The sequence below is a fragment of the Lissotriton vulgaris genome, chromosome 9 (genome assembly GCF_964263255.1).
Source record: "Lissotriton vulgaris chromosome 9, aLisVul1.2, whole genome shotgun sequence".
NCBI lineage: Eukaryota > Metazoa > Chordata > Amphibia > Caudata > Salamandridae > Lissotriton > Lissotriton vulgaris.
The window spans coordinates 677,784,638-677,798,929 of NC_141697.1; the positions used below are offsets into that span (position 1 = coordinate 677,784,638).

A 14,292-nucleotide genomic window follows, 5' to 3' on the forward strand; every position below is an offset into this window, starting at 1 on the left:
TCAGACCGATCCTAGCTGTGACCGCCTGGATTCCATCCTAAACGGTCGCTCCCCCACGCTCCATTGCTCAATAGATTTGCAGCACCTACAGCGCAGCTGAAGCCCCTTGCACCTACAGACCTACAGACTGCGCCTGGTATTGTAGCGCCAAACAGATAAACCGCGCTTTGAAGATATTGCTGGTGTAGCGTTTTGGATACTTTTGTATCATTCATTTTACCGCGCTTTGTGCTTGTAGCGCTGTGATTACTACAGCGAGTATTGTAGCTGCATTGGATACTTTGTATCACTCATTTTATCGCGCTTTGTGATTGTAGCGCTGTGATTACAACAGCGAGTATTGTAGCTGCTTAGGATACTTTTATTTCAATCATTTACATCGCGCTTTGTGCTTTGCTTGGTGAATAGCGCTTTTAGTGAAGAATTAGTCTGCTGTACCTAGGAGCCTTAGACTGCTTGCTGGCGTGCATTGTGCTGTGCCCTCGCAGTTTTCACTTTCGTTTCTGCCCTCCATTTTGGTGTTGTGATATCCCCTGACCCGCCTCCACGATCCCGCCTCCCAGCTGACCCTCCCACGCTCCGCCCCCTCCACCATCCATTTATGGCCAATGTCCCCACGCGCAGCGTCCACGCGCTACGGCCACGCCGAAGGTGCGCCAAAGGTAAGCCCGTCTACGCCCGTCCGCGCCTGGACCGCGCCCAGTGCCAGACCCCCTGCCCCTCGCACTGCCCAGCCCTCCCGCATTACCTACGATGCCGCCACCCTCCTAGCCCTTAACCCCGGTCGCGCCCCCAACTGCGTCCAAGCCGCTCCTGGACACACCCATGGACCTTTCTCTTGCTACTCCTGCAAATTCATCGGCACCGACAACATCTCCGCTACGACCACACCACTGATTCCCGACCCCAACCACCTACAATGCATCCTTCTCAACACCCGATCGGTCCACAGACACGCCATTGACCTCTGGAATCTACTAGACACCATCTCTCCTGACGTCGCCTTCCTAACAGAAACATGGATGAACGCTTCCTCCGCCCCAGACATCACCATTGCCATCCCTGAAGATTATAAGATCACACGCAAGGACCGTACCGGCCACACAGGAGGAGGAATCGCTATCGTCCATAAGAAATCCATCCACATCTCAACCAGCTCAGACGTCAATCTCGCCAACTCTGAACACCTTCACTTCCAGATCCACATCGACCCAAAGACCACACTCAGAGGCACCCTCCTCTACAGACCACCTGGACCCCGCGCTAAATTCAGTCAAGACATCACGGACTTCATCACTCCACACGCGCTCCCCTCCAAAGATTACATCCTTCTGGGAGACCTCAACTTTCACCTTGAAAAGAACGACCGCAACACCACCACCCTCTTGGACAACCTCGCCAACCTCGGACTTAAACAACTGGTCACTTCCCCCACCCACATCGCAGGTCATACTCTCGACCCTATCTTCACTTCCAGCAATCACGTCTCCTTCAGCCACACCACGGCTCTCCTTTGGACTGACCACAGCTGCGTTCACTTCACCTACAACAAGCCAAAACCCATCAACCACCTCCAACCAACTCTGCAAAGAAACTGGAACAAAATCACCATCGACCAGATCTCCTCATCGCTCCTTCTAAACAACCCAGCCCACTCTTCTAACCCAGACCAAGCCGCCGCCAACTTCACCCTATGGTTATCCAACACCGCCGACATCCTAGCACCACTGAAAAAACGTCAAAGCAAACCTGGCAGCAAGAAGGCCTCATGGTTCAACGATGATCTTAAGAAGTCCAAGAAACTCTGCCGCTCCCTGGAAAAGGCCTGGAAAAAAGACCCAACCACTACCACCAAGGACGCCTTCAAAAACGCCACCCGCACACACCACCAACTAATCCGGAAGGCCAAGAAAACAGCATTCAAGGATCGACTAGACAACAACGCCCACAACAGCAAGGAACTTTTCAACATCGTCAAGGAATTTACCAATCCCTCGGCCAACTCCAACGACATCACCCCCTCTCAAGCCCTCTGCGACTCCCTGGCTTTATTCTTCCACAACAAAATTGCAGACATCCACAACAGCTTCGACAACCAACCCGGAGACCAACCCACCCAACCATATGCTGAACATTCTTCCCCCTTGAACACCCTCAACGACTGGAACCCAATCTCCACTGATGACACCATCCGCCTGATGAACTCCATCCACTCAGGATCCCCCACAGACCCTTGTCCTCACCACATCTTCAACAAAGCAGACTCCGTCATAGCACCGCACCTCCGAGACGTCATCAACTGCTCCTTCAACTCCGCCACCTTCCCAGAAAGCTGGAAACACGCTGAACTCACCGCCCTTCTGAAAAAACCCACAGCGGACCCCACCGAACTCAAAAACTACCGCCCCATATCGCTCCTTCCTTTCCCGGCCAAAGTCATCGAGAAAGCTGTCAACAACCAGCTCGCCGCCTTCCTCGAAGCCAACAAATCCCTCGACTCCTCACAATCTGGCTTCCGAGCAAAACACAGCACTGAGACCGCCCTCATCGCAGCAACAGACGACATTCGAACTCTACTGGACAATGGAGACACAGTCGCCCTCATCCTCCTCGACCTCTCTGCAGCCTTCGACACAGTCTGCCACAGCACCCTCTTACAACGCCTCAGAAACATCGGAATACAAGGAAAAGCTCTTGAATGGATCACCTCGTTCCTCACCGGAAGAACCCAGAGAGTCCGCCTTCCACCATTCAAGTCCGAGGCCACTGAAGTCATCTGCGGCGTACCACAAGGATCCTCACTCAGTCCCACCCTCTTCAACGTATACATGAGCCCCCTCGCGGCCATCGCTCGCCAATACAACCTCAACATCATCTCTTACGCGGATGACACTCAACTGATCCTTTCTCTCACCAATGACCCCAGCACCGCCAAAACTAACCTACATGAAGGAATGAAAGAAGTTGCCGAATGGATGAAACACAGCCGTCTGAAACTGAACTCAGATAAAACAGAAGTCCTCATCTTAGGTACATCCCCCTCGGCATGGGACGACTCTTGGTGGCCGGAAGCCCTTGGAAAAGCACCCATCCCGACAGACCACGCACGGAACCTAGGCGTCATCCTGGATTCTTCACTTTCAATGAACAGACAAGTCAGCGCCGTATCCTCATCCTGCTTCAACATTCTTCGCATGCTCAAAAAAACATTTCGCTGGATCCCCACCGAAACCAGAAAAACAGTCACCCATGCTCTGGTCACGAGCCGACTGGACTACGGAAACACCCTCTACGCAGGTACTACTGCTAAACTCCAGAAGAAACTCCAACGAATCCAAAACGCCTCAGCCAGGATCATATTAGACATCCCGCGTAACGAACACATCTCTGGTCACCTGAAAGACCTCCACTGGCTACCCGTCAATAAAAGGATCACTTTCCGTCTGCTAACCCACGCACACAAATCACTCTACGACATCGGACCTGAATGCCTCAACTCACGTCTGTCCTTCTACACCCCCTCCCGCCAACTACGTTCTTCCAGCCAAGCCCTCGCCACCGTACCTCGCATCAACAAGACCACCATGGGAGGCAGATCCTTCTCATACCTGGCAGCTAAAACATGGAACTCACTCCCAACTTACCTTCGCCTTACCCAGAACCACCTAGCATTCAGAAAGCAACTTAAAACGTGGATATTTGACAAGTAATCCTTCTCCCCTCCCTCAGCGCCTTGAGACCCTCTGGGTATGTAGTGCGCTATATAAATTCTTTGACTTGACTTGACATCTTTTCCCTCCTATTCTGTTTGTGATGCCACAGTGGGACTTGAATCTTGTTCTCACTTTTTTGATATGCGCTCCTTTTGAGCTGCTTCACAACTGTCCTCTTCGTTTACTGACTTTGAAGACTGCTTTCCTGGTGGCCATCTCCTCCGCTAGGCACGTGAGTGAGCTCCAGGCTCTTTCATGTAAACCTCCTTTTCTGCCTGTTCCTCCGGACAAGGTTGTGCTCCGCATCATCCTTCCTTCTTGCCAAAGGTTGTTACTGCCTTTCGCATCAGGTAAACTATCACCTTGCCCACTATCTTTCCGTCTTCGAGCCCTTCCAGAGAGGAAAAGAGGCTCCACTGTCTGGACCCAAAACGTGCGCTCTCATTTTGCCTGAATCGCACACAACAGATTCCGGGTGGATGACCAGCTCTTTGTTGGCTACGTAGGCGCCAAGAAAGGTTGGTCTGTACACAAGAGGACTATCTCCCGCTGGATCCTCTTGTGTATCAAAGCCTGTTATTCTCTGGCTAAAAAGGAACCTCCGGTGGCGCTGCACGCTCTACCAGGGCGACAGCAGCTACTACTGCATTGAGACGTGGTGTCCCCCTGCAAGAAATCTGTCAGGCAGCCACGTGGGCTTCGCTGAACACTTTTACTAAGCATTATTGCCTTGACAGCCAAGTCCGGAGAAACAGCTTTTTTTGGCCGTTCTGTTTTCTGTGACTTTCTGGTGTGATCTTAGTTCGCAGACCCACCGCTGGGGTTGCTATTGCTGGGGTATCTATTCTAAGGTAAGGAATCTATCACTAATGTGTCTCTTTCAAGTGCACGATACTTACCTTCAATAAGTATATATCTGTAAGAGACATTTGGTTAGTGATAGATTTCTTACCGCCCCACCCATCCTCCCGTTCTGCAAACTGATTTCTAGGGTTAAGGTTATCACTTTCAGGGCCCTAGTTTATTTGCACCAGTGGTCCGTATCTTGCATGGCTCTGCATTCCTGGTGCGAAAAGTTATGTACAGAACGGACGTCAGCACCTGAGGGCGGCGTCTAAGTAGTTGCTGCGACATCATCTCGGCGATCATGACCCGTACGACGGACGTGGTGCCGCACAACGCCACCTTCCGACGCGCAGGGGTACTGCTGACTAAATGTTTCCGGTCCAGTCTGACGCCTGGGGGTAATTCTAAGGGAAAGAATCTATCACTAACTAACTAAGGTAAGTCATTTGTGTATTATGCTGAGAGACTTGCCACCAAACTTCCCAGAATTCTGTAAAGCCATTATGGTGCTGTGGAGTTTGTAATGAAAAACTCCTAGACCATATACTCTTCGTGACTTTACTGCCCTGTCTAAGAAACAAGAGCACTTGTTCTGTTGCTTATCTTAGACAGCATTCCTCAAAATTCATTTTGGAGATGAAGGTTCTCAGTGCTTGGACTTCAGGTCTGGAATCCAGTGCCTTGCTAGATGAAACAAGTCATTCTATAGTATGCATTTCATCAGGCAGTTAGGATGTTATTCCCTGCATCACTGAAGATCCTATTGTGCCTTGCATTTGCTGTGGAGCAAAGTTGTGTATAAAATTCTGGGGACACCTCGGTGGTGATAGTTAGTTTGTAATGAAAAACCCTATCCTATTAAGGAACCTGAATTCCTTATCCACCTGTCCACACACATTTCCTCAAGTGGAGGTCAGATATTAAACATATGGGTACTCTTTATATCTTTATCAGTTTTAGTTGTCTTCTCTATCACTGTGGTAATGTTCATTTGTGCCAGTGTGAGAATTAGTTCAGTATTCCATGTTTTCTTCTTTTCTAGTCATCCATTTACACCAGGGAAGTGCACCTAAATGTTTTCTTTGTTTCATAGAGTTCCTGGGACAAGTGGTCGGAAAAAAATCTTTCGCCTGAGTGACGTCCTGAAACCATTGTCAGACAGTCAGGTGGAGAGCCTGAAGCACAGTGCAGTGAAACGGATCCTAAATTCTGAGAGAGCCGTGGCATTTAGTGGAGCATCCCAGGTAAAATTAATGGGTAAACCTTTGGTTGCATACTAACCAATCATTCCATTATGAATGTATTCTCTGATCTTCAGGATCTCTGCTCAGATTCCAACAAGCTAACCCCATGTTAGGATATAGCACTAGTTAGGTTTTCTTGCATTTTATCTGGTGTACCTGAATCCATTTCTGGCAGTTTTCTTAAAAGTTCCAGTAATTACACATGCTATGTCCAACCAAATTTTTTGATATGTCAGAGAACCATGTCTTTCTATAAACGAGCATTGACAATGACAATTGCTTTCGCCTATGTGAAATCCATTCGCTTTGTCAGGATAATAACGAAGAAAATGTCTCTATATAAAACAAACTGTGCTTTTCTGACTGTAGAAGTAGTTAAGTTTTGAAAATTACAAAAACATTTATTGAACATAAAATAGAAACATGAAGTAATTGTTTGCATTTGTCACCATTGATTTGATAGACTTTTAGCTGCAGATTCCTTAACTTTGAATTTTCCAGGTATCACCCTGAATCCGTAGACCTTCGCTTGAGCAATAGCACTCGTGCGCCCCATCAGGTGGTGTCGGTTTTGATGTTGCAATCACCTATATTAGCGCCACCCAGGCACGCAGACGTCTGTTATTTTTCTTCTGCACCAATTAAGCGTCGATCTGGGAAGAGCTACCTCTCTGTTGCTTTTTGAGAGGTCTTTTTTCAACTTTTTGTCGACTTTAGCAAAAAAAAACTTCTTGTGCGAGGACGTCTTAGAGGAAGCCGGGGTTCAAGCCATGTGGTGCCTCTATCCGAATGATGTCGGTCACCAACCACCAACTTGTCCGTCTCTGGTGTCTTGAGCGCGACCAAGATTCAAAGTCGTGCTCGGACTGTCGGGCTATGGCTCCAAAGGCCTTGCGGGAGCGTCCTATGAAGCTCCTTGCGGCCCAGCAGTCGACACCATCCAGCGAGACGCCACAAGGTACCGGTCCCGATTGAAGCAGAGGTGGTCGCGGGACCGATCCCGGAGCCCAGAGTCCTCTTTGTCCCACTCAAGGTCTTCAGGATACTCAGAGAAGAGGCACAAGAAGAAGAAAAAGTCCAAGAGGACTTCATCTTCACTTTGACTGTTGTCGATTGACTAAAGCAGTAAGGAGCACCAACGCTCTAGGCACAGTTCTGTGGAGCCATGGTCCACTTGATGTCCTTCCTCCCTTTCTGGGAACCAGAGCGACCTCCACTCAAAAGAAAGAATTTTACAAGGTCATGTGCCTTGTATTTGAGTAGGCCGGTCCTTTGTGAGCCCGCGGAGTCTGGCGGGGCCCCATTGGATTTGACACAGTCAGCTCCGGCCACAACTGTGGTGGGGACTCGGGGATCCAATCCCGGATCTGGGTCGGCACTGGTTGTGCCATTGCGACCTTCCCCGACATCTTACCTGAAGAAGGTGCCACCTGTGCCAGCCACATTGTTATCTCCAACAAAACAGCGCCGTAACGGCGTCACTCGATGCCAATTCAGACGCTGATTGAACTCAGGGGTCTGTGCTGTCGGTTGAACACTTTGAAGATGTTTTAGGCTTGGTAGAGGAATGGAAGGGGCCTATGGACCCTTTGGAACAATAGGATGACTCTGTGGAGCAGATGGACAGGTATGGGGAACCTGGAGAAGCCAGTAGACTGGGCACTTTCCCAGATACTGGCATGCTCTCTCTGCCAACTGTGGCTATGGAGTAGGTGGCATCTGATGCCATGGGGGGTAAGAGGACGACTGAGGTCCTCCGACTAGAGCTACTCTCCATGCATGTCAGGACTAATTTCTGGACGGAATTGCTTCAGCCTAGAGCTTCCACCTCTGAACCCCTTCTGTCCTTCAATGAGGTACTAACTTATGTCCTTCTAGGCACCTGGTCCAAGACTAGCACCAGAGCACCTGTGAATAGGACACTTACACAACGCCCTTGCCTAGCTCCGGACGACCCAGAGTTCCTCAGCTAACACCCCACCCCCAAAAGCTTTGTGGTGCAGGCTTCTATTTCCCACTGCATGTTCCCTTCCTCCCCACCGGATAGAACTTGGTAAGAGGATGTTTTCTTCCTCCAGCCTGGCAGTGCGGTCAGTGAATACTGCATGCTTATTGGGCTGTTTCTCCCACTCCCTTTGGGAGACAGTTGCGCAAGTACTATCACAAGTCCCGGAGGAGGCAATGGCTGTGCTCTCTCAGACAGTTAAGGCCGGGAGGGATGCAGCAAAATTCACCATAAGGTGTGGCCTTGATACCACTGATTCGCTGGACAGATCGATTTCCACCACTAGAGCGGCCTTGAGGCGCCACACCTGGCTTAGGACAACTGGCTTCTCCGGTGATATCCTGGGAAATTTGATGAACATGGAACCTGTCTTTTTGGAGAAGACAGACTCTGCCCTAGTGAGGTTTAAGGACTCCTGAGATACAGCCAGATCCTTGGGCCTCTCTTCTACACCTCGTGGCCAGTTAGCTTTTGACCCTTTCATTGCAACGGAAGGGGTTTTCAGCCGTGTCAGCCCTATCCCAGCCAACGTCCTGCGCAGACTTCCCAAGTCGTGCAGGGGTGTTGAAGCTGTTTATTCCGACCAAGGAATGTAAGCCAGAAGTAGTCGGCCACCCTGCCTTCGGCAGTTGCAGCCTCCAGGTACTCCTATTCTAACTCTGCAAGACCACACCACCCCAGTTGGTGGGAGAATCCATCATCGTCTCCCCTGCTGGAGGTCCGTAACTTGGGACAAGTGGGTCTGGCAGATCAGTCAGGAGGGCTATTCTCTGCCTTTCCTTCCTCCTCCCATTCTGCCAAATCAAGAACAGCTGACAGAGGTTCATTTGAAATTGCTCCAAGAGGAAGTTACAGCTCTCTTGGCCAAGGGAGTTATAGAGAACGTCCCGGATTCAGAAGTAGGCAGTGGTTATTCCCGCTACTTACTGATTCCTAAGAAGAAAAAATGTTTGCAGCCCATTTTAGACCTTCGGACCGTCAATCTCTTCCTCAAGAAGAAGTTCAGGATGTTCACTCTAGCTCAGGTCTTGTCTGCCCTAGATCAAGAAGACTGGATGGTAGCATTGGACCTGCAGCATACGTATTTTCACACCCCCATACTGCTGGGCCACAGGCATTATCTGCGTTTAAGGTAGGCAGTGAGCACTTTGTTTACCATACTCCCCATCCGTCTTACCAGTGCCCCTCGGTGTTCATCAAGGTGATGGCCCTGGTTCAGTTCATCTGCGCAGGTTAGGGGTGTCACTCTTCCCCTACCTCGACGACTGACTGTTGAAGGCGTCCTCGCCCCAGGCTGTCATCTCCCACCTACAGACTATGGCAGACCTCCTGCATTCGCTGGGATTCTCTATAAATGTGCAAAAGTTACACCTGACTCCTTCTGAGATGTTCCCTTTCATTGGAGCAGTTCTGGATACAGTGCAGTTTCGGGCCTATCTTCTCGAGCAGCTAGTCCAGGATATTTAGGTAATGATTCCGATGTTTCAGCCTCTATTCTGGATTTCGGTGAGACTGACTCTGAGGCTGTTGGGCCATATGGCCTCCTGCATTCTGTTGTTAATGCATGCCAGGTGGCGTATGCGGGCTCTGCATTGAACCTGAATTTCCAGTGGGCACACCATCGAGTAAATCTCACCGACTTGGCCCAGATCTCAGAAGGAACTGCAAGAGATCTCCAGTGATGGTTTACAAACTGCGATTGTGTAAACAGCAGACCCCTCTCTCTTCCCCAACCAGAGCTCACAGTCGTGACCGATGCATCACTTATGGGATGGGGCAGCCATCTGGGAGAGGTGGAGATCAGGGGACACTTGTATCCAGCGGATTTGGAGCTTGAGATCTATTTGCTGGAGCTTTGAGCGAATCGGTTGGCATGATAGGCATTTCTTCTCTGTCAAGGGAAAGTTAGTGCAGTTGTTCACGGACAACACCACCGCCATGTGGTACTGCAACAGGCAGGGCAGGGTGAGATTGTGGACCTTTTGTCGAGAGGCCCTGTGTCTCTTTACATGGCTGGAACAGCAGGGCATAACCCGAGTGGTTTAACACCTGGCAGGTTCTCTGAACGCCATGGCAAACAAACTCAGCCGCCGATGCCTAGCTGATCCAGTTGGTTTCACAATGTCTCTTTCAGCAGTGGGGAGATCCTTGGTTAGATCTGTTCGCCTTTGAAGAGAACGAGCAGTATCAGCAACACTGCGCACTGGAGTTTCCATGACGTCTCCACCTTCTAGACCCAAAAAGAGCGTTGTTGTTCTACCTTCGCCGCACTAAAGAGTTCCAGGTGGATGACCAACTCTTTGTAGGGTATGTGGGAACTACGAAGGGCTGGGTAGTGCAGAAAAGGACTGTCTCTCTCTGGGCCATTCTTTGCATTAAGATATGTTATGCTCTGGCTAAGAAGCATCCCCCTGGGGGATTAGAGCCCATTTCACCAGGGGAAAGACTGCGACTACAGCCTTGGCTTGGGGTGTCCCTGTCCTGGACATCTGTCATGAAGCAACTTTGTCATCTTTGCACACGTTTGCCAAGCACTACTGCCTAGACAGTCCAGTCCACAGGGACGGGCATTTTGCCTGTTCAGTGCTGCAGGACTTCCTAGTGTAAGGTATTGGTCGTCAACCCACCGCCGGGATTTATGGCTTGGTATCTAATTCAAAGGTAAGGAATCTGCAGCTAGAAGTCTATCAGATGAACAAGTTACTTACCTTCGGAAACGCATTATCTGGTAGAGACTCTGTCTCACTGCAGATTGCTTATAGCCCCACCCATATCTCCCTGCTTTGTCGATTTTGTTAGGACTAGGGTTACTCCCCTTTTAATGGCCCTAGATTTGCACACAACTTTGTCAGTTACTTTGTGGCCATGTGCGTCTGGCTTGTAAAAAAAACTGGTGTGTAAGTACTGACGTCTGCGCGCCTGGGTGGTGTGAGAAGTTGGCCTGATATGCAGTGCTCACTATTCTAGTGATCACTATGTATCAGTCCAAACGACCCTTATTGATGATTGGTTGTAAGTCAACATTATAGACCAGCTATCCTAGTAGCATGGACAAGAGCAGTCTTTAGGCTAAACTCTAGAGGGCGTGTTAAGCCAGCTGTTATACCATCACATATACCCCTTGAACACCAAGTGAAAGGACACCACACAAGTTGTTATGAAAATAAAAGGATATTTATTTATAACACAACAACCCTGGACTCTTTATGAGGACAGGGTGCTAAGCATAATACAAAACTCTTAAAGAAATACTACAAGTCGCACAATTTACGCAAATGCCCGAGGGGCACGAAAAACAATATACTATGGAAGTGGAATGCGAATCACTAGCAGGTAAGTAACAGTTCTCAGAGACTTTAGAATCGCTAGGCCTACAATGCTGAACCCTTAGATTAGAAGCAGGAGGCCTAGGGGCGCCGGGTGCAGAGTGGAAACTCTCACGCGCAATGCGGGACACAGTCTATGGATGCTATCAAATGCAAAGTTAGTGTTCTCGGGCGAACCCGACTAGGTAGGTCAAAAACGAAAGTGGATCTAGACACTTAGAGAGTGGATCTACGCTGGAGCACCGTGGTACTCGGTTTACCTAGCCCAGGGGCTGCGGCTGCATAGGGTTCAAGTGTCGTCGGGAATCCTCGTTGACGAACCAGGAGCCTGAAGTGGAAGTTGCTGGCAGGCGACCAGTGAAGATGTTCCGGGCTGATCCAAGGACTGGATCAGTGAAGAAGAGTACCTGTAAGCAGAGGGGACCAAGTTCTGAATCACTAGCCAGTGATTAGGTGGGCACCATGATGGCACCGGACAAGGTCACCTCGACCAGGTGAGTGGGCGACGCTGGGCTCTGCAGTCTCTCGGACCAGGAGGCATTGTCGGCGACTAGGATGGAGGTGCAAGCTGTCCCACGAAGGTATCTGCTGTCGGCGATGCTGGACTCAGGATTGGGGCAACAACTCTTGGCAAATGCAAGCCCACGCGGTGGACTCAAAATGGCGTCTGGAGTGGACCAGGAGGGCCCGGGGTGCTCCTCTGTTGGAGGGGAGCGAGGGCTAGTCTAGAGGAGCTAGACCAGCGATGAAACAAACGTAGGACGTCGTCTGGAGGGTCACTAGCCAACGGGCAAGTGACCGGACAACGTGGCGAGCGTCACAGAAGCAAAAGGGCCCCACGCAGATCTTGTGGATGCTGGGGGCTGGTCTTCGGTGCTCGTGCTGCTTGGGGTTGGGGCTTCTCTTACCCCAGTGCACCCACTCGAGGGTCCCTCGGCGGTCGTGCTGGATCAGTGTCGTGCTGGTTCTGAAGGTCACCGGTTCCTCTGGTCTTGTCCCACCCACGGTTCTCAGCTGTGCTGTAGAGGCAGGTAGAGGTCTTGTCGTGCTGGTCGGTCTGGTTCCGGAGGAAGGACGTACAGCAAACAGCAAGATACTTAGTTGGTGCCTGCTGCTGCAGGGTGACTACTCCTTAGTCACAAGGGAGAAATCTTGAGAAGAAGTCTTGAGTTCCTTTCGTAGAAAGTAGTTTCAGGATTCAAAGATGATCTAATTTGGAAGGGTCCCCGCTCCTACCTTTATTCTAAAGAAAGGGGCTGGGATGCGACTAGGTCCTGCCCATGGGTGGGACCAGGAAGGGGGGTGGTTGCACCCCTCTCCCCTGTCCGGACTTTCCCCAGCTCAGGGGCTGGTGTGCCCCTGGAACTGGTTCAAGCCGGCAGATGCATAGTAAGCACCGGGGTGCCACTTGCAGTCACCTTTCTATTCAGCCCTGCCTACCTAGGATACACAAAACCCTGTCTGGGATGGTGCTAGCACCGCCCCTGACAGGAAACCCTTTGTCCAAGCTCTCCTCGCTGGAAGGACTCCCAGCAGCAGGAGGTCAGACTTGTGTCTGTGGTGGCAGCATCCATTTTGTGATGCTGAGGCTCTAGTTAACTTTAACCAGGGTTCACAGTTACATACATGAAGTGTCCCTCTAGAAGGGGGGGAATGCTAACCCCGTCGCCAGAATTGGTGAAGGGTTAGTATTCCAATTCGTATGACACCTTACTCGACATGTTTTGATAAAGCGATACCAAAGATAGCAAATAACCGCGAGGATTATAAGGCACTTAAGAGTATATGGTACGCGTTATCATAGAACAGCCATTAGGACTTGGTTCCGCAAGCTGCAGACGGGCTCAGCTCATGCCAGAGCACCATCTCACATAATTCTAAGCACTCTGCCTTCAGGATTGTTAAGGCCTGCCATAGGAGTGACTGATAGGAATACATGTGTCTATTTTAGGGTTAGATATAGGTATACTATATCTAAAGCAAAGGGTGATTACACCACCTTGCCCCAGCTGTCGTGCAGCCAGTTGTGTCAGATTTAGATGGCCAGCCAGGGGTGGCATAATGCATGCTGCAGCCCCTGGTAGGCCCTGGGTACAGGGACTGATAAGGTGGCCCAGTACCAATTGGTAAATGCACCTAAGGTACACATGTCAATTTAGAGAGAGAACAGCTAGGCTGTGGGTCTGATTAGCAGGCCCACAGCCAGGGAAGTCGTAAACAGGTGAAGCAAAAAGCAAAAATCTGGGGTGATCATAGGATTGCAGACCCTACTCTCCTACAGGTGGCACCTATATAGGTGACCGCAACGTCATAATGACACCAACAACACCAGTCGGAGCCAAATGGAGCCACCCGCTGGCGCGCGCAAGGGGTATTGCTCGAGCAAAAGTTTCCGGATCCAGCCTGACGCCTGGGAAATTCGAAGGTGTAACCCGGCAGGGCTAGCAAGGAGGGAAGGAGCCGACAATCATGATGATGTTGCATAAGGCAGTTTTTATTTGTTGGAACAGGATGAGATGGCGTGGCCAGAACGGAGTCCGTGGTGCTGGGGAGCTGGGTTGGGTGGTTCCTTCCGGTCACTTGTCTCCCGATACTTCGTCTAGTCACCGGACGTGCCCCAGAAAGAAAAAGACAATACGGAATTTTTAGGCAACCGTTCGGTGTACTGCCATGAGTTTTAGGGAAAGGAGTGCAGGTTTTGCTTTGTGCACCAGCCACCACCAGTGTAAACAACGAAAAATCGTGAGAAGCTTTAATCCTCGTACCATAACCCGTGAGGTGTTGATAGGAAGGCAGAAGATCCCGCGACACCCGTGACCGCCCACTAGCAGCTACCCATTCCCACCTGTAGTGAACAAGAGGCCCCAGAGTTTCCTCCGTACCTGTTTTAGCCACGCTTCTTTGGGAGTGTGGCTGGGCGGAGTGCGTTGCCATTGGCCTCCTGGCTCTCCTCCCGTTGGCTCCTCTGGAGCTTCTCTGCCGGTCGAAAATCCCTCCGGCCGATCGTCAGTACTCCAGTCCGCTCTGCTTGCTCTCTCTCTCTCTCTCTCTCCGTCTTCACTCCCGGCTTTCGTGCTTGGTCCTTCCGTATCCACCCTTTTCTGTAGCGTCGTCGGTCGTGATAGGCCGACAAGGGCTGTCGACACGGGGCAAACACC

General features: G+C 50.6%; 1 protein-coding gene across 3 annotated transcripts in view; it reads left to right on the top strand.

The window, feature by feature from the left end:
* SYMPK (symplekin scaffold protein) overlaps positions 1–14,292 on the top strand; it is a 1,074,905-nt gene that overhangs the window by 403,800 nt on the left and 656,813 nt on the right. For all 3 annotated transcript variants that reach the window (XM_086938396.1, XM_086938395.1, XM_086938397.1), the window contains one exon: positions 5,653–5,803. In XM_086938396.1, coding sequence (XP_086794522.1) covers positions 5,653–5,803 — 151 coding nt within the window. The remainder of the gene's footprint in view (positions 1–5,652; positions 5,804–14,292) is intronic.